Here is a 26,665-nt window from a genome sequence, read left to right on the forward strand (position 1 = left end):
GAAACCTAAAGCCAATCTCCAAAGTCATGAGATCCAGCCCTGGCCAGATAGCTTGGTTACTTAGCATTGTCTCAAAGCATAGAGGTTGCCAGTTCAAACCCCAGTTGGGGCACATACAGGAACAGGTCGATGTTCCTGTCTGTCTGTCTCTCTCCCTTCCTCTCTTGCTGAAATCAATAAATAAAAATTGGAACAATAATAATAAAATAAAAGCTATGAGATCTATGTTGGGTGTGTGTGTGTGTGTGTGTGTGTGTGTGTGTGTATGGTGAAGGAGCTGGAGGATTGGCCAATCATTCTCTTAGGAATCCCTAAGCATTCTTCTTTACCTGTACAGCATACCAGTCTACGTGTTGTTTTAGTTTTTAAAAGTATGCACCATGGAAATGAAACCTACACTTTCCTAAAGATTGCTGTAATGTGCCTAGACTTCCTTCCATAACAATAAAAGCTACTTTGGAAAAAATTAAACCCATTTCAAAGTTGGCACTGTAATCCCAACTTCTATTTAAAAAAAACACTTAAGGTGAAACAAACTCCTTGGGTAATCACAACTGAGAACCGTGATCTCAAATCAAATACATACAAAATTCACAGCCTCTTGCTGTCTAGATTTTTTTTTAGATTTTATTTACTCATATGAGAGAGAGAGAGAGAGAGAGAGAGAGAGAGAAAGGGGTGAGGATCAGGAAGCATTGCTTCCTGTATGTGCCTTGACCAGGCAAGCCCAGGGTTTCAAACTGGCGCCATCAGTGTTCCAGGGTCGACACTTAATCCACAGTGCCATCACAGGTCAGGTATTATATTCATCTGTAAACAAGGTAAAGTGTCTGTTTTTAAGATCTACTCTCAATTTTACTTCTAAGTACCATACTTCTCCATGTATAAGACGCACCGTTTTCCTAAAAACTGGGTACGTCTTATACGTTCGTTGTAGATTTTTTTTATATGCATTTCTCTCTCTTTTTTATATGCATTTTCTCTGCTTGTTGTCTTTGTACTCAGTTTCACACTTGTTAGCAGATGAGGCAATATATGAAGACAGTGATTAGTCATCGGACACAGATGAAGACACGCTAATGGATGGGAGATTTGACAGTGACGAGGAGTTGTATGAATTTTATGATGAATAAAACTTGAATTCAATAACTTTATGTAATTTTTTTTTCAAATTTTGGGACCCAAAATTAAGGTGCATCTTATACATGGGAGCATCTTATACATGGGGAAATACGGTGGCATACTTCAAATAAAATGAACCATACTTCATTTGATGTAGAGCTTATAAAAAAGGCATTACAAACCATCTGTAAGTCACTCAAAAGCCTGAAATGCTGATCACATTCTGATTTATACAGATTTACACTTGAGTTTAATTTCCAATAGGAAATTAACACATGGAGAGACTACAGTTAACTACAAAACTAGAAATAAAAAGGCTATCCAAATACCATACAATTAACTTCTTGGCCTTGATGCTCATGTAGAGATGTGAAAAGAAAGAAAGAAAGCCAATGAAAACAAACTATGATCTGAAAGTGTGTAGTAGAACCTACTGGAACACCAATCACATAATGAGCTCATCTTGCAATTCATACAACTCAAGTTACCCTGAGTCCTTGAAGTCCAATCCAACACTCATTACATTCAGAATGGCATATTTGCACTTTGTAGGCAAAAAGAGCCCATAATTTCAGGTCAGAACAAATGCCCTACTGGGATCTCTCAAAAGCATCTTTTTCTTTCATTTAAGTTTTTACCAAGATAGTACCTCTTTTTTTTTTTTTTTTGGTGTATTTTTCTGAAGTTGGAAACTGGGAGGCAGTCAGACAGACTCCCGCATGCGCCCGACCGGGATCCACCCGGCACGCCCACCAGGGGGCGATGCTCTGCCCATCTGGGGCGTCGCACTGCCGCAATCAGAGCCATTCTAGCGCCTGAGGCAGAGGCCACAGAGCCACAGAGCCCTGGCAAACTTTGCTCCAATGGAGCCTTGGCTGTGGAGGGGAAGAGAGAGACAGAGAGACAGAGAGGAAGGAGGGGGGAGGGGTGGAGAAGCAGATGGGCGCTTCTCCTGTGTGCCCTGGCCGGGAATCGCACCCGGGACTCCCGCAGGCCAGGCCGACGCTCTACCACTGAGCTAACCAGCCAGGGCCCAAGATAGTACTTCTTATTTACATATTTTATGGAAGCTGAGTTCCAAATGTATAGAAAAAAAAAGTCTGGAAGTATTTATATAAAAAGGAAAAAAATGCTTTAAAAAATTAAAATGTCAAATCTCCCAAATTAGATTAACTAAACTAAGAGAATATCAGAAGTAACCTCAAAAGGAAAGGGATCTGGAATGTCTTTGCTTCACTGGGTTCTAACTGTGTGTGGTCTAAGTTGAATGCACTGGTCACTATGAGACTGAAAAGCTGTTTTAAAAGTGAAACACAAGAGGAACCCGAAAGATTTCAACAATTAGGACCACACAAAGGGAGAGTTTGAAAGAGACCAGCAAAACCAAGTTTAAATAATAGCAAATACTTATCTGGTGTTTTCTATTCGTCAACACTACTCCAAGTGCTTTCCATATATTAACTCATATAAATTATTGAAAATAATGGATGGTCATGCTTTATAACCAGATTCACCTTACTGTTTTTGTTTTTTTTAACTCACTGCTTTCTGCCTGACCCATCATGGTATAGTGGATAAAGCACCAACCTGGAATGCTGAGGTCGTCAGTTAGAAACCCTAGGCTTGCCAAGTCAAGGCATATACAACAAGCAATTAATGAACTAAAGTGAAGCAACTATAAGTTGATACTTCTCGCTCCCCCCCACATCCTCTCTCCATAGAATCTAAAAAAAAAAAAAGCAAAAATCCACAACTCACTGCTTTTACAAAATTCTTGGCAAGCTCTCAAATCCTAAATTAAAAGTGAAATACTTATTATAAATTCTCAAACATACCAATATCACTGATTTTTAATCTCTTCACTATTTCAACAGTTTAATGCATAATGATGTTTTACCTCATTATAACATAATAGTTATTTTAAAAGTTGAACCAATTATAACCAATAAGACACAACTAGGCATCATAAAACTTAGGACTCTAAATCACTGATCTATTACGCTGAAACGGAGTTTGCATTTTATATACTGTTTTAATCAATTTTCACATATCAACAGTATAATCAATATTCTTAATATAAAATTCAACAGAAACACCACATAAAAAATAGTTACCTGAATTTGAATCTGGAAAAGACAAATAGCAAATATTGGTTTTCTGAAAAAGAAAACAAAAGCTATATATGTTGACACACACACACAGACACACTAATAAAAACAAATACAACACTAGACTATACGGAGTAACATTTTTACTTACTTCTTTATCAGTAAGTTTAGAATGTTGAGGATAAATTACCTAGAAGAAAAAGAGTTAAACTTTGTTAGACAAGTATATTGAGTATACATTATAAACATTAGCAGCTACTTCTAAATTACTAGTTGGCTATGATCAAGTAGTTTCAAGAAATAGTTCACAAAGTTTAACAATGAAACGTGAGAAGCTTGGAGAATTGAGTAGAATTTACATTAGGCAAGAAAAAAAAATTTTTTATTCAAAGTCATCTCTAAAAAATTGGTGAAATCTTGAGTTATCATGAATAATTTACTAGGCCCTGACTGGTTGGCTCGGTAGATAGAGCATCGGCCCGGTGTATGGACATCCCAGGTTCGATTTATGTTCAGGGCACACAAAAGAAGCTACCATATGCTTCTCTTCCCCTTTAACTCCCCCTTCTCTCTCTCTTCTCCCACAACCAGTGGCTCAATTGGTTCGAGAATTGGCCCTGGGCACTGGAGATGGCTTGGTTGGTCCAAGCCTGACAGCCTCAGACACTAAAAAATGATCAGCAGATTCGAGCATCGGCCCCAGACGGGGGTCGCAAAAAAGAAAAAGGAAAAAGGAAAAAAGAAATAAGCTTTGAGTTATTGGTAATTCAGTTAGTAAATTATTCTTTTTTTTTTTTTTAAGTGAGAGGAAGGGGGATAGAGAGACAGACTCCTGCATGCACCCTGACCAGGATCCACCCAGCAACTCCAGTCTGGGGCTGATGCTTGAATCTGAGCTATTTTTAGCACTTGAAGCCAAAAATTGGACCAATCAAGCCACTGGCTGCGGGAGGAGAAAAGGGAGAGAAGGGGAAGAAGTAGGGAAAGAGAAGCAGATGGTCGCTTCTCATGTGTGCCCTGACTGGGAATTGAACTGGGATGTCTGCACGCTGGACCGATGCTCTATCCACTGAGCCAGCTGACCAGGGCCTGGAGTCTTTTCTTTAGAAGCCTAAAATCTAAAGAGAAATTGACCTGTCAGCTGGTATCTACCTCAAGCAATAATTTTCAATTGATTCCAAGAAGTAGTATAAATTACTAACTTCTTATTAAAAGAAAAATGTAAAGAAAAAAATAATTACCTGAAGTTTAAGAAATTTCAAAGGTCATCTCCCACCATAAAACCTATCTCAATTCCCTCGAATTCCTTTAAATAATCATTGCATTTTCCTAAATAGGTCAGTTTACTATCTGCAGTAATCACAGCCACCTTCTAAGGCAAACTCTTGTCCCGCAATTCCAGCAAAGGAAGGAATACTAGGCTAGAACAGCTATGGTGGGAACAAACACTAGTAAACACCAGATCCAAGGATACCCACAGGACACCCACTCTATAAGCAAATCAACTGCATGGATGTGGCTGGGTGTGAAATTATTGCCCAAAAGAGTATCAGTGCCCGCCTGACCGGTGGTGGTGCAGTGTATAGACCGTCAATCCAGAATGCTGAAGTCCCTGGTTCAAAACACCAGCATTGCCGGCTTGAGTGTGGGGGTACTGGTTTGAGTGCAGGATCATTGACATGATCCCAAGGTTGCTAGGTTGAGCCCAAAGGTTACTGGCTTGAAGGCCTGGGTCGCTGGTTTGAGCAAGGGGTCACTGGCTCAGCTTAAGCACCCTGGGTCAAACCACGTATGAGAAGCAATCAATGAACAACTAAAGAGAAGCAACTATGAGTTGATGCTTCTCATCTCTCTTCTCCCTCTCTCACTTTCCCTTCCTGTCCATCTCTTTCCTTCTCAAATCAATAAAATTAAAAAAAAAAAGTATCAGTGCTCAAGTAGACCAATCCAGATTCTCTTGGGAATGTGAAGAAGAGATGGGATTAGAAGCAGTGGTTTAGCTACAGGATGACAACAAAAAAGAGAGAAAACAAAAACAACACAAAGAGTAGCTAAATTACATTACTATTAGGTTGGGATCTATGACTTCCCACTTCTAGAAGAATCCATGAGTTCTTCTAGTACCCACAGTTGCCTAAGAGACTGAAAGAAATCTTTCCTTTACAGAAATAACATGTAGTAATATCACATTATGAACCATATTAAAGCGGTTTCATATATTTCTTTTATTTATTTAGTTTTCACAGTAATAGGCAAAGCTAGTAGCAATGTCCCCATTTTACATGTAAGAAAACTATGGTAAGAAAAAGAAGGGGAGAATTAATACTTAGTGAACATCTTCTGGAGTTTTTAATTTTCACAACCCTGTCAATTCTCCCCATCTTTACTGAAGAAGTTCACAGTAGTTAAATAACATTCCCAAAACTTATTTGTCTATTAAGTAGCAGAGCTAGCTCTTGAATTCAGATCTGATTCCACAGTATATAAACCACCATTCCTCACTGTGCCTATAATAGTGATCATTAACACGTAATTGTAGCTTCCAATCCAGTTCTATGGGGAGGGTCTACAGAGCTAGTATGTTACATAAAATCCACCCACCATTCCTAAAATTAAAAATGACCAAAAAACACCAAAGCACATTCTCTCTACTTACTCTGCATTGTTGCCTATGTTCTGACCAACCTGACTTAAACCTCTGTCTCCACAATCCATAAAGGCAAGAGCTTGGTCTCTTTTTATTCACCACTCTATCTTGATACCTCAAACAGTCTCTGGTACACAGTATACGCTAAAAAAAATATTTCTTCCTTCAGTGGATACACCCTCATATTAAGTCCATTCAACAACTCAATATTTAACATGTAATTCTTCTTTATGTGTAGCTGCATCTCCCTTGAGACCACTTTACCTTGTTCCCTTTAAAACAGAAATGGCAAACTTACAACCTATTTAGCCATGTTTTATGAAAATCTCATCACATCTAAGTTACCCTGCAGTTTGCTGGTCTAAAACATATTGGTAAGTTAGTGCCTTATAATAGCTTAATCTTGGGCTCTAAAATGTTTGATATAAGTGCCCTTTAGATTTTTATTCCCTGTGAGTAAAATATCCACTCAAAAGCAAATACACAGTCTTTTTTTTTTTTTTTTGTATTTTTCTGAAGCTGGAAACGGGGAGAGACAGTCAGACAGACTTCCACATGCGCCCGACCAGGATCCACCTGGCACGCCCACCAGGGGCAATGCTCTGCCCACCAGGGGGCAATGCTCTGCCCCTCCCGGGCGTCGCTCTGCCGCAACCAGAGCCACTCTAGCGCCTGGGGCAGAGGCCAAGGAGCCATCCCCAGCGCCCGGGCCATCTTTGCTCCAATGGAGCCTCGGCTGCCAGAGGGGAAGAGACAGAAAGGAAGGGGGGGATGGAGAAGCAAATAGGCGCTTCTCCTATGTGCCCTGGCCCCTATGTGCCCTGGCCGGGAATCGAACCCGGTCCCCCACACGCCAGGCCAACGCTCTACCGCTGAGCCAACCGGCCAGAGCACACAGTGTCTTTTTTTTTCTTTTATAAAACCACAGTGGATCCTTTAGACTTTGGTTTCCTATGATTTAAAAATACCAGCATGACAATATAGAAAAAAATGTCGGTATGTTTTACCTATACAAGTACCTTAAATATATATAACGTGTGTATACATGTGTAGGTATATAAATTTAAGAGGTTTATAAATGCTATATATATACAGTGGTCCCTTCTCTATCATGGGGATTAGGTTCCAGAACCCCCTGCATTAGGCAAAAATCCACTAAGTAGCAACCTTATATTTACTTTACTATTTATATATATTTTAAGGCTTTTATTTCGATTTAATATTCTTTTAATATGGTTTAATATTTTCATATTTTTTCAATTTTTTAGGCTAGAAAATGCTTATTTTATCACAAAAACAATTAAAATAATAAATATAAAAGTACAGTACCTACATACTGCAAAATCCCTGATGTAGCGAAAAATCCGCAATACAAAATTAGATATAGACAATTTAAAACCCTGTGATACAGTGAGACCACGAAAAGTTAACCGCGATATGGTGAGGGCCGACTATATATTTAAGTAAGCTAGAAGGATATAAGAACCTATCAAGTCTGCCTGTTAAAAACTATCTGCCACTTGCCCCCTGCACTAACTTGTCAAACAGAATTCTAGAATTGTATTTTAATGTACTCTGTTAAGATTACCCAATGTTTATTTTGAAATAGATATAATATTCAAAAAGAAACAGTGTGTTATTATATCCTATAGGTATCCAAATGTCCACTCTGTACTTAAAATCAGAAAAATTCATACTCAATTAAACTTCTTATCTAAAAAAAAAGGAACCATTGCCAAGTATCTTGGACTGCACAAATTGTCACAGTCACAATTATTTTCTATATATATATATACTTTATTTTGTGGGGAAAAAAGTTTCTAAGTTTGGGCAATCACTGTTAGTTTAGTCAGTTAGCTCCTGATACTTATATAGAATTTAATCAACTGCCCCAGTACCTGGAGACGCCTCTCGCTTGAAGTTTTCTCTCTCCACAGCTCAAGTCCAGGCATCTCTGTCCCCCAGGCCACTGGCATTCCTGGGAGGCATCAAAGGGGGACAGAGAGCATCAGCTAATGTCACCCTCATTCTGTTACCTATGGTAAGATCTCCCATGTTATAACAAATAAGGGAGAGGTAGCCAAGTAATAAGAAAAAAGTAAGTTTTATTTTATATCATTCTTAAGGTCTAAAAATAATGACACTATATATATTTCACATTATGATTTCTGAGGCACCGGAAAAAATGTGCCTCAGAAAAATATTAATATATATACTAAAAAACAGTATTATACAATAAAATGTTTTAAATGCAGCTGTTCTCTTTAAAGGTATGTCTATCTATCTGCCACTTGTATATCCTAACATTGCTACCTACCTCAGTGGCAGAATAATCATGGTCTCAGTAAAAGGAAAATTAGGTGTAACAATTAACTTACTGTTAGTATCACTTTAATGCATGCCTGCATGCACTCCAGTTGTGTGTGAATGGGTGCCTATTTCTGTGTGACTGAGTTTGTGTCTCCACTGCACAATCCTACCTAGCATCCCAGGCTTGGAAAAGACTACATTTTCCCGGAAACACCTACCTTGATCTTCTACATAAACATTAACTCACATACAATATCATCATAACCTTAAAAGGAGAGGATGAATTATCCCATGTGGAATTCTTCCCAATAATGTATACCCTCAGACTAATCATGAGAACATACCAGAAAAACACAAATTTAGAGACAGTCTACAAAAATATCTTAAAGTGCTATTCCAAAGTGTCATGGTTATGAAATATCATAAAAGACTGAGGGACTCCCACAACCTGGAGAGGATTCTAGAGACACTAACAGCTATATTCAATGTAGGAACTTGGATTGAATCCCCAAACAGGAAAAGGACTTTAGAAAAACTGGTGAAATCTGAATAAATTCTGTTGTTTAATAAATAGTACCATAAGTTTTCATTATTGTACTATGTTTATGTAAAATGTTAATTTTAGAGGAGGCTGTATGAATTGCTTTTGTAGTATCTCTATATATAAGTCTAAAATTATCTCAGAATAAGGTTTTAAATAAGTAACACTTCTACTACATATCATATACAAAAAGTAACCCAAAGAGAACCAAAGACCTAAGTCTAAGAGCTAAAACTATAAAACTCTTAGAAGAAAACATAGGAATAAATCTCTATGACTATGAATTAGGCAATGGATTCTTAGATCAGATATCAAAAGGATAAGCAGCTAAAGAAAACATAAACTAGACTTCATCTAAAGTTAAAACTTTGCCTGACCAGGCAGTTGCGCAGTGGATAGAGCATCGGACTGGGATGCGGAGGACACAGGTTCGAGACCCCGAGGTGCCAGCTTGAGCACTGGCTGGCTCATCTGATTTGAGCAAAGCTCACCAGCTTGGACCCAAGGTCGCTGACTTGAGCAAGGAGTTACTCGGTCTGCTGTAGCCCCTCGGTTAGGGCACATAAGAGAGAGCAGTCAATGAACAACTAAGGTGTTGCAACGAAAAACTAATGATTGATGCTTCTCATCTCTCTCCGTTCCTGTCTGTCTCTATCTATCCTTCTCTCTGACTCTCCCCTGACTCTGTCACTGTAAAAAAAAAAAAAAAAGTTCAAACTTCTGTGCTTCAAAGAACACTACCCAGAAAGTGAAGACATCTTGCAGAAAGAGAGAAAATCTAGTATCTGCACATATCATGTATCTGGTAAAGGTGTAGTATACATAAAGAACACATTTCAACAATAAAAAGTAAAATAACCCAATTTTTGAGTGGGCAATGGATCTAGTAAGACATTTTTCAAGAAAAGACAAATGGCCAATAAACACAGGAAAAGATACCTAAGAGCATTAGTTATTAGGGAAATGCAAATAAAATTGTAAGATACCACTTCATACCCACTAGAATGGCTATAAACAAAAGAATAGACAATAACAAGCACTAACAGGTTATGGAGAAATTAGAACCTTCATACATTATTGAAGAAAAGGTAAAAATGAAGCAATACTGGAAAATAGTTTAGTAAATGTAGTTACCATATGACCCATCAATTCCATATCCAAGAGAAGTGAAAACATGTTTATAAAAACTTGTAAACAAATGTTCATAACAGCATTATTCATACTAACAAAAAGTAAAAACAATTCTTATTTCCATCAAATGATGAACAAAATGTGATACAGTACATCCATAAAGTAATATAAAATTCAACCATAGAAAGGAATGCACTACTGATAATACATAAAACATGAGTGAATCTTGAAACGTTGTATTAAGGGAAAGAAGCCAGATACAAAAGGCTACATGCCATATAATTCCATCTGTATGAAATGTACAGAATAATAGAATCCATAGAGACAGAAAGTGAATTAGTGGTTTCCAGGGGCTTAGAGGGTGGGAAGGGAAGAGGGAAGAGTCATAACTGAAAGAGGGAAATTTCTGGGGCAGTGGTAATATTCAGGTTTTTAAAAAAGATTTTACTTATTGATTTTAGAGAGAGGAGAGAGAATGGGGGGGGAGGGTAGCATCAACTCGTAGTAGTTACTCTCGTATGTGCCTTGACCAGGCAAGCCCAGGGTTTCGAACCGGCAACTTACGCACTCCAGGTCGATACTCTATCCATTGTGCCACCACAGGTCTGGCAGTATTCAGTTTTTTGATCCCTATGGTAGTGTCATTATGTTTGCTTTCTGAAAATTCATCAAACTAGACTTAGGATTTGTGTACTTTTCTGTATGTATGTTATACTTCAATAAAAAATACTTGCTTATTTTAGAAAGTGGAAAAATGGCCTGACATCACAGTATTAGGATAGGCTGGGCCTGTCTAAGTCTAAGATTCCAACTCACTAAAGTTCTAAACTAAATTATGCTACAGGAAAGCTTGATCAATTTGAATATGGAATGGACAGTGAAGCACTTCTCTCAAAAAAGTTTAGCTATAATTGTTCATGTTTTTTACATCATGCAACATAGCAGATACAAAAACATAAAGGATTTGTGAAAGGACTAACTGAACAGGAGAATGCCTCTGATTATCTCCAGAATGGGATTATAAAATTTCATAACAGAATCAGAGATTTGTAACACTGTAGAGGCCTTTGTAAAATCTGAGAGCCTAAGAATCTCAGGACACCAAGGTTTTAATTCTGAAATCACAGAACTACATCAAGCTACTATGAAGTGCTACTAGTTCACAAGGAAATTTAAAGGCTATTAGTTGTACCCTGAAAATGCTCTGATCAAAACATTCACTGTTATATGATTTACCTTTCCTGCTAGATTGTAAACTTGATGAAGGGGGGGAATGATCAAGGCTTTACTCCAGAACATACCGGTGCCTGGGTATGGTAGGTGCCCAATAAATTTCTGCTGAGTGTATGGCTTGATGAGACAGTACAGCAGCAACATACAATTACATATAACATCCATTTCAATTAAAAGGGTAAACTTGCTAGGATCAAATACTGAAGCTATGGATCACCCAGTTTAAGCGTGAAGAAAACAAAGAAACAACCCTTTATATACAACTGCTTTTATCCTTCTCAGAAAAATAAACGGAAGCTGCTAAAGAAAACTGGTGATTACTCCAGGCTCCACGCTGCAAGAGGATAAGGGGAAACAGGCAATGACTCAAAAGAGCAGAAGTAGAAAAGAAAGTCAATAGTATAAAAATGTGTTTTCATCCCAGAGCATAGCTTTATCTCTTCAATTTGTTTTAAAAGGGGGTGAGGTCACTAATCTGTATGAAATCTGACTCACACAATATATTTTAATGATAAATTGTCATGTTTTAAAAATTTTTGTTCCCTTATATAGTCCATTATTCTTTTTCTTTTAATATATTTTTATTTATTCATTTTAAAGAGGAGAGAAAGAGGGAGGGAGAAAGAGAGAGAGAGAGAGAGAAAAGGGGGGAAGAGCAGAAAGCATCAACTCCTATATGTGCCCTGACCAGGCAAACACAGGGCTTCGAACTGGCAACCTCAGTGTTTCCAGGTCGACACTTTATCCATTGCACCACCACAGGTCAGGTTAAATTGTCATGCTTTTTTTGTTTGTTTATTGGAGAAGCAGATGGGCGCTTCTCCTGTGTGCCCTGGCCGGGAATCAAACCTGGGCCGGGAATCAAACCTGGGACTCCTGCACGCCAGGCCAACGCTCTACCACTGAGCCAACCGGTCAGGGCCTGTCATGCTTTTCATAGATAATTTAACTGGCTTGAAATTCAGCAAGAAGTGCCTAACCTGTGGTGGCCAGTGGATAAAGCATCAACCTGGGAAGCTGAAGTCACTGGTTTGAGGCTCCAGGCTTGTCTGGTGAAGACACATATGGGAGTTGATGCTCCTGCTCCTCCCCCTGTCCTTCTCTCCCTCTCTCCCCACTGCCTGCCTCTCTAAAATGAATAAAAATAAAAAAAAAATAATATAAAAAAAAGAAATTCAGCCTGACCAAGGTGGCGCAGTGGATAGAGTGTCAGATTGGGATGCTGAGGACCCAGGTTCAAGACCCCGAGGTCGCCAGCTTGAGCACGAGCTCATCTGGTGTGAGCAAAAGCTCACCAGCTTGGACCCAAGGTCGCTGGCTCAAGCAAGGGGTTACTCGGTCTGCTGAAGGCCCATAGTCAAGGCACATATGAGAAAGCAATCAATGAACAACCAAGATGTCGCAATGTGCAACAAAAAACTAATGATTGACGTTTCTCATCTCTCCGTTCCTGTCTGTCTGTCCCTGTCTATCCCTATCCCTCTCTCTGACTCTCTCTCTGTCTCTGTAAAAAAAAAAAAAAGAAAGAAATTCAGCAAGAGGTGCAATACAAACTATATGTACATAGAAATACGCTATGTCATAGAAGATCCTCAGCAAGATGAAATCTAATAAACTTGATTTCCTGGAAGTGCTTTAAATACTTGGATTCACATCCAAAACTCTTTTTAAAATCAATTTAAGGAGTGAGGGCCCTGGCCAGGTAGCTCAGTTGGTTAAAGCATTGTCTAGATACTCTAAGGTTGCAGGTTCAATCCCCAGTCAGGGCACACACAAGAACCAACCAATGAATGTATAAATAAAGTGAAACAACAAATTGATGTTTCTTTTTCTCTAAATCGATAAAGAAAAAAAGAAAAAAAGACAGGAGTGAGGGAATACAAGAATAATCCCACAATGATTACTGAATGTGCAAGGATACTAATTATAAACGGGACTAACATTGGGCAAGATGACAGGCATGAATTCTTTCATGCATTATCTCAGTACATCCAACAATACCTTCAAGATATTATTTTCCTACTTTATATTTGAGGAAAATGAAACTCAGAAAACTGAAGAAACAGGCCAAAAATCAGACAACAAACAAATCTTCAAAACCCCAAATCTGGCCCTGGCCGGTTGGCTCAGCGGTAGAGTGTCGGCCTAGCGTGCGGAGGACCCGGGTTCGATTCCCAGCCAGGGCACACAGGAGAAGTGCCCATTTGCTTCTCCACCCCTCCGCCGCACCTTCCTCTCAGTCTCTCTCTTCCCCTCCCGCAGCCAAGGCTCCATTGGAGCAAAAATGGCCCCGGGCGCTGGGGATGGCTCTGTGGCCTCTGCCCCAGGCGCTAGAGTGGCTCTGGTCGCAACATGGCGACGCCCAGGATGGGCAGAGCATCGCCCCCTGGTGGGCAGAGCGTCGCCCCATGATGGGCATGCCGGGTGGATCCCGGTCGGGCGCATGCGGGAGTCTGACTGTCTCTCCCTGTTTCCAGCTTCAGAAAAATGCAAAAAAAAAAAAAAAAAAACCACCCAAATCTTGTGCTCTTTTCACGAAATTGAAATTCTGAACAAAAAGTTCATAGTCATAGCCTTCAAGAGGAGAAATGCCACCAATGATGCCTCAATTCTTACAAGTTCCGGGGTCAGCAAAGTTCAGGAGGCAACCTCAAATTAGAGAACTGTCAACCCCCTCTGTGAGTTCACATGATTTAAAGGCCCTCAAAAATGCAGAACATCTCTAAGATGTGTATACAGAAAGTAACTAAATCTGTTCACTGCTAAGAAAAAAAAGGAAATGACTAAATATCCAAATTAAGAAAAACGGTTAAATAAATTATGGTCCAAAAAATTATACATATGAAGACTCTTCAATGATCTGACAAATTGTTTATGACAATGTTTATCAATAAAAGCAGACTCTTACAGTAGTCCTGTTTGGGAGTCTACTGCCCAGCCCATGCTTGGACAATGTACCCTTCCTCCTTCTGCAGGGGTGAGACCCTGTCTCCTGACCACAGCAGACTGAACAAAACAGAGTGTCTGACCCATGCTGAGCCAATCAGATACTCTAGTATTTGAATTACACTTCAGTCTGATTCCAGAATATAAAAGTAGAGTGGCTAAAATCAGTACCACTGGGGGTAACCCAAAGTCAAGTACAACAGGGAAGAGGGGCCAGAAGCTGAGAAGCTGGCAAAGGAAACCACCCTCAGCATGCAGTATGGAGAATGGGACAGACATGCAAAGAGGAGAGACAAAAGACCACACAGCTCCAGAGAGAAAGGCAAAAGCCTGGGGCTTTCCAAATTCCAAGAGGTTTATTCCTATTTCCTGTAACTGTGTTGCAAGAGATTCCTCACAATCAATGTTTCTACTTAAATTTATTTGAGAAGGTTTCTATTCCTAACAATCAAATTAATCTTTGACAGACACGAAATTATGTAAAGAAAAAAAGTGTTAACAAAAATGTGAAATATTAATAGCAGTAGTTTCTTGGTATGAGTGTTTTCTAGTGTTTGTAAATTTATTTCTTGCCAAGTTCTCTCTCTCTTTTTTTTTTTTTTTTTTTTTTTGTATTTTTCTGAAGCTGGAAACGGGGAGGCAGTCAGACAGACTCCCGCATGCACCCGACCGGGATCCACCCGGCACGCCCACCAGGGGGCGATGCTCTGCCCATCCGGGGTGTAGCTCTGTCGAGACCAGAGCCACTCTAGCGCCTGGGGCAGAGGCCAAGGAGCCATCCCCAGTGCCCGGGCCATCCTTTGCTCCAATGGAGCCTCGGCTGCAGGAGGGGAAGAGAGAGAGAGGAAGGAGAGGGAGAGGGGTGGAGAAGCAGATGGGCGCTTCTCCTGTGTGCCCTGGCCGGGAATCAAACTCGGGACTTCCGCATGCCAGGCCGACACTTTACCACTGAGCCAACCGGCCAGGGCCACTTGCCAAGTTTTCAACAATGAGCATATTATTGCTCCATGGGGGGGGGGGATTTTGAATAAATATGGCAATTCTGTATTCAGACAACTAAAGCTTTACTAGATAATCAAGTAATTTCAGATCTAGAAGTAACACAGAGTACATAAAACCCAGAGAATTTCAAATCTGTTCCAGGAGACACCTGGATTCTCTGATGATGGCTTCAGGTCTACTTTAGGGACAGGGGGAAGAAACTAAGCATACCTCCTGTAGTCTACAGCTTTTGCAGGCTCTATCAGCTCAAAAGATACCCTCCCCATAACTATTTCCTATACTGAGGACAGAGCCCCTCCGAAGACATTTTAAGCAACATAAACAAATCTCCCAACCACCCAGGTCTTCAGTTGATAATATCAGAGTGAGATTCTGCCCCAAACCAGGCCTGAGTATCTTCCTCTGGTGTTTGGAATGAGTGACATTCACTCTCTACTTAAGTGGCTGAAAAGGGCAACTTCAGCACCATAAGATCACAGAAGCAGAGGAAGTCAGTCTGCAGGGAGTTATGAAGCATTAACAAAATCCATAAAACAAGAGGCTTCCCTGGTTCTGGGCTCTAGCCATTTTCTGGAACCCCACTAGGTTTGTACCCTGAATATCTTGAAACACCTTTGTGGCCTTACAGCAAGTTCCTCTCCTTTTTGACCTACAGTTTAGTTTCTGTTGTTTATAACAAAATATACACACATAGGGCCATTTCAACCAGATTAGCAATTGAGATACCACATTCGATTTTTATTTACACAGGGAGAAAATGTTCCCCTACTTAAAATAAAAAGAACAAAAAACTGATTCTAGTAACTCAAATTCATTTTACAAGTGAGAAAACTAAAGTCCAACGGCCTCATCTTCAACAAAGCAAAAGTTAGGGGTTCTCTCTATTGAAAATGGAAAAGGGGCCCTGGCCGGTTGGCTCAGTGGTAGAGCGTTGGCCTGGCGTGTGGAAGTCCCAGGTTCGATTCCCGGCCAGGGCACATAGGAGAGGCACCCATCTGCTTCTCCAGCCCTCCCCCTCTCCTTCCTCTCTGTCTCTCTCTTCCCCTCCCGCAGCCGAGGCTCCATTGGAGCAAAAAGATGGCCCGGGCGCTGGGGATGGCTCCTTGGCCTCTGCTCCAGGCGCTAGAGTGGCTCTGGTCATGACAGAGCTACGACCTGGATGGGCAGAGCATCGCCCCCTGGTGGGCGTGCCGGGTGGATCCTGGTCAGCCACATGCGGAGTCTGTCTGACTGCCTCCCCGTTTCCAGCTTCAGAAAAATACAAAAAAAAAGAAAGAAAATGGAAAAGGGAATATCAATGCTTCCTAAATACAGGCTTACAATGGTGTTACTGGGTCCTAGGCACTGTTCCAAATGCTTCACAAACATTAACTTGTCTAATTCTCACAACAATGCCATGACATACTGTTATCCTGTGGATAAGCAAAGTAATGTACCCAAAGTCACACAGATTCAAACCTAGGCTGTCCAGCTCTAGAGTCTGAATTCCTGTTCAATATTCTATACTGTCACTTTAGTAGGGATTTAAATGTAAATAAGTGGCACTGTATCACAATTACCAACCTAAAAAAATTAAAATTAAAATTAACTAATTAATTAAAAGTAGCACTGTTTAGTCTGACCTGTGGTAGCACAGTGGATAAAGCGTCGAGTGGAATGCTGAGGTTGCTGGTTCGAAACCCTGGCTTGCCTGGTCCAAGGCACATATGGGAGTTGATGCTTTCTGGTCCTCCCCCCTTTCTCTCTCTCTTTCTCTTCTCTCTAAAATGAATGAAGTCTTAAAAAAGTTTTAAAAAAAAAGTAACACTGTTTATACATTTCTTTAAAATCTTCAAATGGTATTTTCTGTCACGGCAGAACAGATTCTTAAGTCTCTCTCAAGCTTAAGATTCAATGACTGCCTTTTGGTAACACAGGTTGGTTCTAGGATATTATTGCCCAAGCTTAGTTTTTACTTAAATTTCCCTTCTGAGTCCCTGTGGTTGTGTTTTATAGGAAGTAGGGCTGGGCTACTCTGTCACTTCTCCAACACGATTCTACATTCATCTTTTCCCATTACAGTCATTCTCCTGCCCATTTTTGGCCTGGAGAAGCCATAATACAAAGGTAAAATACTATTTATATATATTTTTCAACTATTTTATTAATTTCTAATGTTTCGGCCCTGGCCGGTTGGCTCAGTGGTAGAGCGTCGGCCTGGCGTGCAGAAGTCCCGGGTTCAATTCCCGGCCAGGGAACACAGGAGAAGCGCCCATCTGCTTCTCCACCCCTCCCCCTCTCCTTCCTCTCTGTCTCTCTCTTCCCCTCCCGCAGCGAGGCTCCATTGGAGCAAAGATGGCCCTGGCGCTGGGGATGGCTCCTTGGCCTCTGCCCCAGGTGCTAGAGTGGCTCTGGTCCAGACAGATCGATGCCCCGGAGGAGCAGAGCATCGCCCCCTGGTGGGCAGAGCGTCGCCCCCCTGGTGGGCGTGCTGGGTGGATCCCGGTCGGGCGTATGCGGGAGTCTGTCTGACTGTCTCTCCCCGTTTCCAGCTTCAGAAAAATACAAAAAAAAAAAATTTCTAATGTTTTTTTTTTAATTTTTTTATTTAATTTATTGGAGTGACATGGTTAATAGAATCACACTGGTTTAAATTTTTCTTTATTTTAAAAGTGGCAAAATGCAATGGTCTACGTTTCTCAGAACAAATTTAAGCTATGCTTCATCTCACTTAATAGTGTTTACCTACCTTTGGGACCTTATTAGGGAATCTTACCCACTCTCATCCTACACTTTTTAAAATCAATGATTCTTAATCTAGTAACAATGGACTGTAAATTCCACATAGTACAAGGAAGCAAAGACATAATTTTGTATGAGTAAGAATTTCCTAATGGAGTTCATAAAGTTTATCATATGTTTTTTAAAGTTTCAGGATGCAAAAAAATTTATGAACTACTGACCTAAACAAAACTGGCTTCACCATTGGTAGCAACGTAGATAGAGCGTTGACCTGAGACACTGAGACTCCAGGTTTCAAACTCGGAGGTAGCCTAACCAGGTGGTGGTGCAGTGGATAGAGCGTCAGACTGGGATGCGGAGGACCCAGGATCAAGACCCCAAGGTCGCCAGTTCGAGCACAGGCTCATCTGGTTTGAGCAAATAAGCTTGAGCAAGGGGTTACTCGGTCTGCTATAGCCCCATGGTCAAGGCACATATGAGAAAGCAATCAATGAGTAACTAAGGTGTCACAACAAAAAACTAATGATTGATGTTTCTCATCTCTCTCTGTTCCTGTCTGTCTGTCCCTATCTATCCCTCTCTCTGACTCTCTCTGTCTCTGTAAAAAATAAAAAAAATTAAAATAAAATAAAAAAACTCAGAGGTAACTGGCTTGAGCGCAGGCTCACAAACTGGAGCATGGGATCATAGACATAATCCCAAAGTCGCTGGCTTGAAGCCCAAGGTTGCTGGCTTGAGCAAGAAGTCACTGGCTCAGCCCCCGCCAAGTTACATATGAGAAAGCAATCAATGAACAACTAAACTGACGCAACTACAAGTTGATGCTTCTCATCTCTCTCCCTTCTTGTCTCTCTTGAAAAAAAGAAAAAGAAAAACTCTGTACAGTAACATATACTGTGGAAAATGAAATTCAAAATAAGATCTTTAATGACCCATATTTTTATAGCATCTTAATTACGCTAAGTATTTATTTGGTCAGAAAAACATATACATGTTATAAAAGATGAGTCCAAAAATATCTCCTTTAGCTATGTAAAAACACAATCAACTATAACAACCCAATCCACTGCATCCTGGTTAAAATTTTTTTTTTTTCTGAAGTTGGAAACCGGAGGCAGTCAGACAGACTCAACACATACGCCCGACCGGGATCCACCCGGCATGCCCACCAGGGGGCGTTGCTCTGTTGCAACCAGAACCATTCTAGCGCCTGAGGTAGAGGCCATAGGGCCATCCTCAGCGCCCAGGCCAACTTTGCTCCCATGGGAGGGGAAGAGAGAGACAGAAAGGAAGGAGAGGGAGAGGGGTAGAGAAGCAGATGGGCGCATTTCCTGTGTGCCCTGGCCGGGAATCGAACCCGGGACTCCTGCACGCCAGGCCGACACTCTACCACCGAGCCAACCAGCCAGGGCATCCTGGTTAAATTTTATTTTGATACACATATACCATATTTCCTCATGTATAAGATGCTCCCATGTATAAGATGCACCTTAATTTTGGGACCCGAAATTTGAGAAGAAAAAATTTATTACATAAAGTTATTGAAGTTTTATTAATCATAAAATTCATATAACTCATCCATGCAAAAGAGCGGGAAATGCAAGTTAAAAAATCTACAACCACTGTGTAAGACACACCCAGTTTTTAGACCCCAAATTTTTCAAAAAAGAGTGTGTCTTTTTTTTTTTTTTTTTTTACAGAGGCAGAGATAGACAGGGACAGACAGACAGGAATGGAGAGAGATGAGAAGCATCAATCATTAGTTTTTCGTTGCGTGTTGCGACTTCTTAGTTGTTCATTGATTGCTTTCTCATATGTGTCTTGACCAGGGGGCTTCAGCAGACCGAGTAACCCCTTGCGGGAGCCAGCGACCTTGGGTCCAAGCTGGTGAGCTTTTTGCCCAAACCAGATGAGCCTGCGCTCAAGCTGGCAACCTCGGAGTCTTGAACCTGGGTCCTTCCGCATCCCAGTCTGACGCTCTATTCACTGCACCACCCCCTGGTCAGGCAAAAAAGGGTTTGTCTTATACATGGGGAGGATTTATAAGTGATTTATAAATCTCTTCCTCCGATTTGGGAACTATTGTTTCTATCTCAATAAGATAAAGAATTATTTCTGCATTCATTCGTTCTATCAGCATTTATTGAACTTTGTGCCAGGCACTGCGTTTTGACCTATCTGCCACTGTGATTAATTCTTGGTTTTCTCCGAATTTGTTGTCTCAATCTACAAATATAGTTTAGAGCAGTGTTTTCAAATCTCCAGTCTGTCAGAAATTTCCTGCCATTCCAAGAAAGGGTTAACCACACTGATGTATGAAGATTATAGACCCAATGATCTTAGTTGAATTCCTTATACTCAGGGTTATTTCTGCCTTAGTGGTCCCCGAAATAATTCTATTTCATCCATCCCCAATTTTAAAAAGGTTGAAAACCGTGGTTTAGAGCATATCCTTCATATATGTATACACAGAAACCAGAATGACTAGATCTTCATGCAAACAGTATATGGAACTGCGTAATGATAAAACAGGATAAATACAAAAGCAGTATTTTCACATTAAGAAAAACCTCCCTGGCAATATTCACAGCCAACTCATGTCACTGAAGACAGAATGAGATGGTTCATTAATGTTATCACTATCAAAATATATGTATATATATTTTACATCCTTCTGATAACGTTTTTCTTGGACACATAAAGCCACGTAATCTCTTATGCGACAAAAAGTACCCTAAGCAATGGCAACAATAGGTAAGATTCAAAAGCCGTTCAATTAAGAAGCCATAAAGATGGAAAATTTGTCAGATTCACAAGCAAACGATTTTCCCTGTGTTCATCTTGATATCAGCTTTCAAGCCAACAGTTTCAGAAGCAACATCAAGAAATAACAAAAATGAGGAACAAGAGAGGGGAAAACGTATGCTGAGATAAGCATTTCGTCTCAGGCTCAATGCAATGCTCTAAGGCTTACTATTGTGAATAACTAAAACAGTCTGAGTCTAAAAAAATATTTGTTGTCAGAGGTTCAGCTATTAAATCCACCATCTGTCAGAGGCATTGTTTGCCTCAAGAAAAAGTCCCAAACATCCTGCCTGCGGCCTCCTCTGGGTGCCGCTATTTGTTATTCTTGTGACACCGGGTTAAAAGAAAAAAAAAATCAACAAGTATCTAGGAGGGGCCTTAGGAGAACTTTTCACCCCTAGCCGCAGCCCATGATCCTCCCACGGGAACTGACAATGGACCGCAGCCCGGTCGGATGTGCTGAGAAGCGGCTAGCCACGCCCAGATGCGCGGGCCAGGGCCAGCGGACCAAACACTCTGCGGGCGTCCCCCGGCGCGGGGACCCGGTCAGGGCGGAGGGAAAACGCTGCAGCTGGGCCTCACCTCCACGGCTTGGCCCAGCTCCAGGTCGAAGCCCACCACACACACGCAGTGCAGCCAGGCCGAGAAGCCATCCCAGCGCAGCAGGCCCCGGCCGCGGCCTTCGTCCTCTTCATCGTCCTCCGGCGCGGCTCCCGCCGCCACCACGGCCGACACCTCGCGCCCCGCAACCGCTGCCACTGTCTCCTCCAACGGCCCGCAGGAGCTGGGCCCCGAGCCTGCCAGGCCCCGCAGAGCCATACGCCGGCTCCTTGCTGTTCGCGCCGCCTCCACCGCGGACGGAGCCGCAGAGCGCTCTCGGCTCTGCGCAGGCGCAGCCCACCGCTGCCGCAGCCGCGGGGGACCGGGCTCCGCGGGGCGGGGCGGGGCGGGGCTCCGCTGGGGCGGGGGCGGGACCCACGTGACCCTGAGATTCCAGCTCTGAGCGGGTCCTCCCCTCCCACCGCGTGGAGGCGGAGACGTGATGCTGGCGCTTGAATCTGGGCCTGGTTACCTTGTCTTAAAAGCTCTTCAGTACAGAAACGGTGGTTTATGTATCCTGACCTACTTTGTCGTCCGGCTACCAAAGAATGAATTATTCTTAGAATGACATGGTTCCTAACTATAAACTAGTATAAAATTATATTAAAACATAATGATAATGGTGACAAATATTGAGTACTTACTCTTGTGCCAGTTGAAGTACCAAGAATGTACTTTCAAATGTTACCTCACTGAATCTTCACATCCTGGCTAGTATGTAGACCTCATTGTTTATTTCTTTTTAAAGATAAGGAAACTGAGGTTCTGAAAGAGGACATGACTAGCCCAACAAATATTACAACTCCTCTGCCAGCTACAGTTCACTCAGTTTTCTGATTTAAAAGTTCTGTGCATTCACTCAGCTTTTCCCTCTTCACTAAGGCCCCTCCCACCTTTCTTGGCTTGCCTTTGACTTACTAAACACACACATCTCCAGACCTTTCAGGAACAGCAGGTTGGCCTTCACAGCAACCGCTTCGCAAGGGCCTAGATTCAGGCAGCTTTGTATTTTCAGAGACTAGTACTGGTCTGGGCACCCAGGCACTTGCTCATTTAAATTATTACTGGTTGATCCAACATGATATCACTGACTAGTATTTATTCAGCACCTACTATGTTGAGTATAAACTGTACAGTGAAATTAATTAAGAAACACAATGATGCCCCAATAGAAAAATGGGTTAAAAAAAAGGCCTGAGCAGTGGTGGCACAGTGGATAGAGTGTTGACCTTGGACACTGAGGTCCCAGGTTCAAAACCCCGAGGTTGCCAGCTTGAGCGCAGGCTCACCAGCTTGAGCGTGTGGGATTATCAACATGATCCCAAGGTCTCTGGCTTGAGCAAGGGGCCACTGGATCTGCTTGGGCCCCCCTTACTCCTTCAAGGCACATATGAGAAGCAATCAGTGAACAACTAAAGTGACACAATTATGAGTCGATACTTCTTATCTCTCTCTCTTCCTCTCTTTTGGTCTCTCTCAATAATAATAATAATAATAATAATGGTAAAACACAATGCATGTTAACCCACAATAAATGTATTATTAAAAAAAACAGCACAGTGCTCATGCTTTACACACATTATCTTATTATTGAGCTAATCCTCCCAACAGCTCAATAAAGCAAATCTTATTATTATTCCCATTTTACAGATAAGGACACTGAGGCTTCATGAGATGACAATAATGTCACAGCCAGAGGTGACAGAACAGAGATTTAAACCCAGATCTCTCTAAACGACTGAGCTCCTAAGCATTTTGTTATACCACGTCCTTACGATTTTTATTTGGAGTAACTGTTAGCATCCCTATTTTCAAGAAGAAGGTCAAGTATCCTCAGACATCAATAGTGACATTTGCTATAGACTTTATTTAGGACATAATATGAACCAAGGACAGCATTAAAGTTAAAGACCAATTCTAGCCCTGGCCGGTTGGTTCAGTGGTAGAGTGTTGGCCCAGTGTGTGGATGTCCTGGGTTCGATTCCCAGTCAGGGCACACAAGAGAAGTGACCATCTGCTTCTCTCCATCCCTCTCCTTTCTCTCTCTTCCTCTCTCTTCCCCTCCCACAGCCAGGGCTCAATTGGTTCAAGCACATTGGGGCCAGGCACTGAGGATGGCTCCATGGAGCCTCTACTTCAGGTGCTAAAAATAGCTCATTGCGAGCATGGCCCCAGATGGGCAGAGCATCGGCCCCAGACAGGAATTGCCAGGTAGATTCTGGTAGGGGTGAATGCGGCAGTCTGTCTCTCTATCTAACCTCTCACTTAGATAAGGAGGGGGAAAAAAGTTAAAAGGCAACCCCTTTGGTCAAAACAATCTGCCTTCCCACTCCAGAGAACCACTGTAGTTAAGAAAGAAAATTTATATTCTGCACTTAAGTAAGTCACTACACCCACTATCAAGAAAAAACAGTAGTCTTTAGTATTGACAGTATTAGAAAGAGCACTGGAATAGAAGTCAGAAGTTTTGGGTTCTAGAGCTAACTCCCGCCCCAATCCCATACCATGGTAGGAGTTACTCCAAGACTCAGTTTCTGCATTGGTAAAATAGGAATGATCATTCCAGCCTACTTACTCCACTGATTATCAGAAAGGGCCAAACTATTCCAATGCACACATTTTACTGGATGCTACCTCATTATTAACAATTAATGACCTTTAAACACCAGTTGTTCCACAGGGCTGGTTGTTTGACATGCGGACACAGATTGATATTCCCCAAAATGCTACTTTTTAATTTTGGATTTAAAGTAATCTTATCAAAATGCAAACAACATATTGAGAGCATAAGTTTGACGAGAAAAAAACATAACAGGGCTCTAAAGTATCTTAAAAGTGAAAGAATTATTCAGTCTGCTTTGGAAATAAACTAACAAACAGTCCTGGCTGGGTAGCTCGTTTAGTTGCAGGGGTCCCCAAACCTTTTACACAGGGGGCCAGTTCACTGTCCCTCAGACCGTAGGAGGGCCGGACTATAAAAAAATCTATGAACAAACCCCTATGCACACTGCACATATCTTATTTTAAAATAAAAAAACAAAATGGAAACAAATACAATATTTAAAATAAAGAACAAGTAAATTTAAATCAACAAACTGGCCAGTATTTCAATGGGAACTATGGGCCTGCTTTTGGCTAATGAGTTGGTCAATGTCCGGTTCCATATTTGTCACTGCTAGCCGTAACAAGTGATATGACACATGTCCGGAGCCCTGACCCGTGAGTCCAGCGTCACCGGAAGTAGTGACGTGAGCGACGCTGTGCTTTGCGGCACCGCCACATGCAGTACTCCAGAAGCACAAGATGCGGATGCGTCCTGTGCTCCTCTCACTGACCACCAGTGAAAGAGGTGCCCCTTCCGGAAGTGTGGACGGGGCCGGATAAATGGCCTTAGGGGGCTGCATGGGGCCCACAGGCTATAGTTTGGGGACCCCTGAGTTAGAGCATCACCCTGATAAGCCAAAGTTGCAAGTTTGATTCTTGGTCAGGGCACATATAGGAATCAACCAAGGAATGCTTAAATAAATGGAACAAACTGATGTTTCCCTCTATCTGTTTCTCTCCCTCTCTCTCTCTTCCCCTTCCTCTCTCTCTCTAAAATCAGTAAATGAAATAAATAAAGGCATTATCTTAAAAAAAAAAAAAAAACTAACAGACACTATCACAAGCCAGTGCGATTCGTAATTTTGCAGGTCTTGAGTGGGAAAGGTATAGGATTCGAAAATAAAGAGAGAAAATGGATGGAATCGGGAGGACTCATTGCCAAGACTAAGAGCGAAACTGCACCCCAAAACACTTTATTTATAGTGCAGAGAGCAAAACTATTTCCAAAAATAAAAGAAAGCTCTGATACAAAGTCACATTTCTGAGGCAAACTAAGAATTCTCCCAAGTGCAGAAAACCCCCCACCATGCATAACATTTTAACTTCACAAAACAAAGAGTAAAAAGAAAACTGCCTCCAGTGTCTTCCAGGGACATGGAGGAGGGATGAGTAGAAACCATCAGCATTATTACTAACATGGAAGTGTGGGGAAGGGCATGTAAATTGCCGTTACCAATTTAGTCAAACAATCAGAGATTGTGGGGAAGAACTTAGTCCTTTGGCTTAAGCCTTAAACTGCGAGGACTTTTGTCAGCTTGCAGTCTCCCACAGAACATTACTAAAACAAAATGCACAACCACCAGAAAAAACAAGAAAGTTCCTGTGATTTTTTTTGTCTTCTACCTTCATAAATGATATTTGCCCTTAGCATCAATTTAAACTTAATGTTTGTGGTTAATACTTGTATGGGATCTAAGGTGGAAAGTACTAATGCTTTTTCTCCTTCTTAAGGTTCTGTCATTAGAACCTTTGAATCTGAAAGGAGCTTGGATCAGGTCATCTTTCCAAACAGCTCATCGTATTCATGAATCCTCTGATGGTCAGCCAGCCAGCCACCATCCTAACACTCCTTATTAAGATAAGTCACTACCTTATAAAGCTACTCTTATCTAGATGTTCATAAGGCCTAGAAAAATTCTTCCTTTAATGGGAGACAGGATCAGTCAGTTTGTAATGTACACCCACTGGTCTAAATTGTGCTTGCCGAGATTACAGAGAAGAGTCCAACTCTTCTATATGATAGCCCTGCGAATATTTGAAAATGGTTATCCCACATCCTCATGCCTTCTAGTTTCCAGGGTAAACTACTTCGTTCCTCTAATTGTTCCTCAAAGGGTGTAGTTTCTAGGTCATTCATCATCCTGTCGACCAACTTGGTCATACTCCAGCTTGTCCACATCATTCTTAAAATGCAGTGCCCAGGAGGAAACATCATCCTCCAGGTGTGATCTGACCACTGTGGAGTGTACTCTGGGACTATTACCTTACTTGTCCCAGCCACCAGCCTGCTCTTAATGCTGGTTCAGATCACATTTGCTTGTTTTGGCAGCCAGGTCATATCATTGGCTCAGGTTGCATTTACTGTCAACTAAAGCCCTGGGTCTTTTTTCATTTGAGGAGTGCTTAAGTCAGGGTAGGCTGCTTTAGACAAGAGCATGACTGGATTCATGGCTCTAACTGCTCTTCTAATATTTCCAACAACATTGAGCACAGGAGTAAAAAAACATTCCAAACTCCTCTATTCAGCCCTAATCAAACTCCTGGCATTTCAGCAATTTTCAGTGTAAAAAGAAAAAAGAAGAAGAAAGGAAGAATAAAAGAAAGCATGAGCTTTAGATAATGGTGTGAATTGCAATATCAAGTCTCCAGACTTAGTTTTATGAAAAGGACCTGAAGGAAATCCAAATACCCGAGAGACCCCCCCTACTTGGGCAGCTAGAGGACTTCCCTTTTGCTCTAAAACTAACTACTACTGTAGCGTCTGAGCCATAAACTTAGGGTAGCAAGAAAATACACAGTGAAATACACGAAGGCTTAATTAAGTACCAGTGTGTTATCAACAGAGAACTAAATGTTACTGCTATGTGCCTCTGAGAGGCAAAATGCTCAAATGCA

At 41.4% G+C, this 26,665-nt stretch overlaps 1 protein-coding gene across 4 annotated transcripts in view; it reads right to left on the reverse strand.

The window, feature by feature from the left end:
* Window positions 1-21,492, reverse strand: part of DENND6A (DENN domain containing 6A) — a 53,312-nt gene extending 31,820 nt beyond the window's left edge. The window contains exons 1-4 of one of the 4 annotated variants that reach the window (XM_066244873.1): window positions 21,149-21,286; window positions 7,776-7,855; window positions 3,382-3,420; window positions 3,237-3,279 (exon numbers count right to left, since the gene is read on the reverse strand). In XM_066244873.1, the coding sequence (XP_066100970.1) occupies window positions 3,237-3,279; window positions 3,382-3,420; window positions 7,776-7,853 (160 nt within the window). In that variant the 5' untranslated portion in view covers window positions 7,854-7,855; window positions 21,149-21,286. Of the gene's footprint in view, window positions 1-3,236; window positions 3,280-3,381; window positions 3,421-7,775; window positions 7,856-16,662; window positions 16,769-21,148 lie in introns of those variants that run through there. The other 3 variants (XM_066244874.1, XM_066244872.1, XM_066244871.1) reach the window with 3 other exon arrangements.
* Window positions 21,493-26,665: the final 5,173 nt, after the last annotated feature.

The sequence above is a fragment of the Saccopteryx bilineata genome, chromosome 10 (assembly GCF_036850765.1).
Source record: "Saccopteryx bilineata isolate mSacBil1 chromosome 10, mSacBil1_pri_phased_curated, whole genome shotgun sequence".
NCBI classification, from domain to species: Eukaryota; Metazoa; Chordata; class Mammalia; order Chiroptera; family Emballonuridae; genus Saccopteryx; species Saccopteryx bilineata.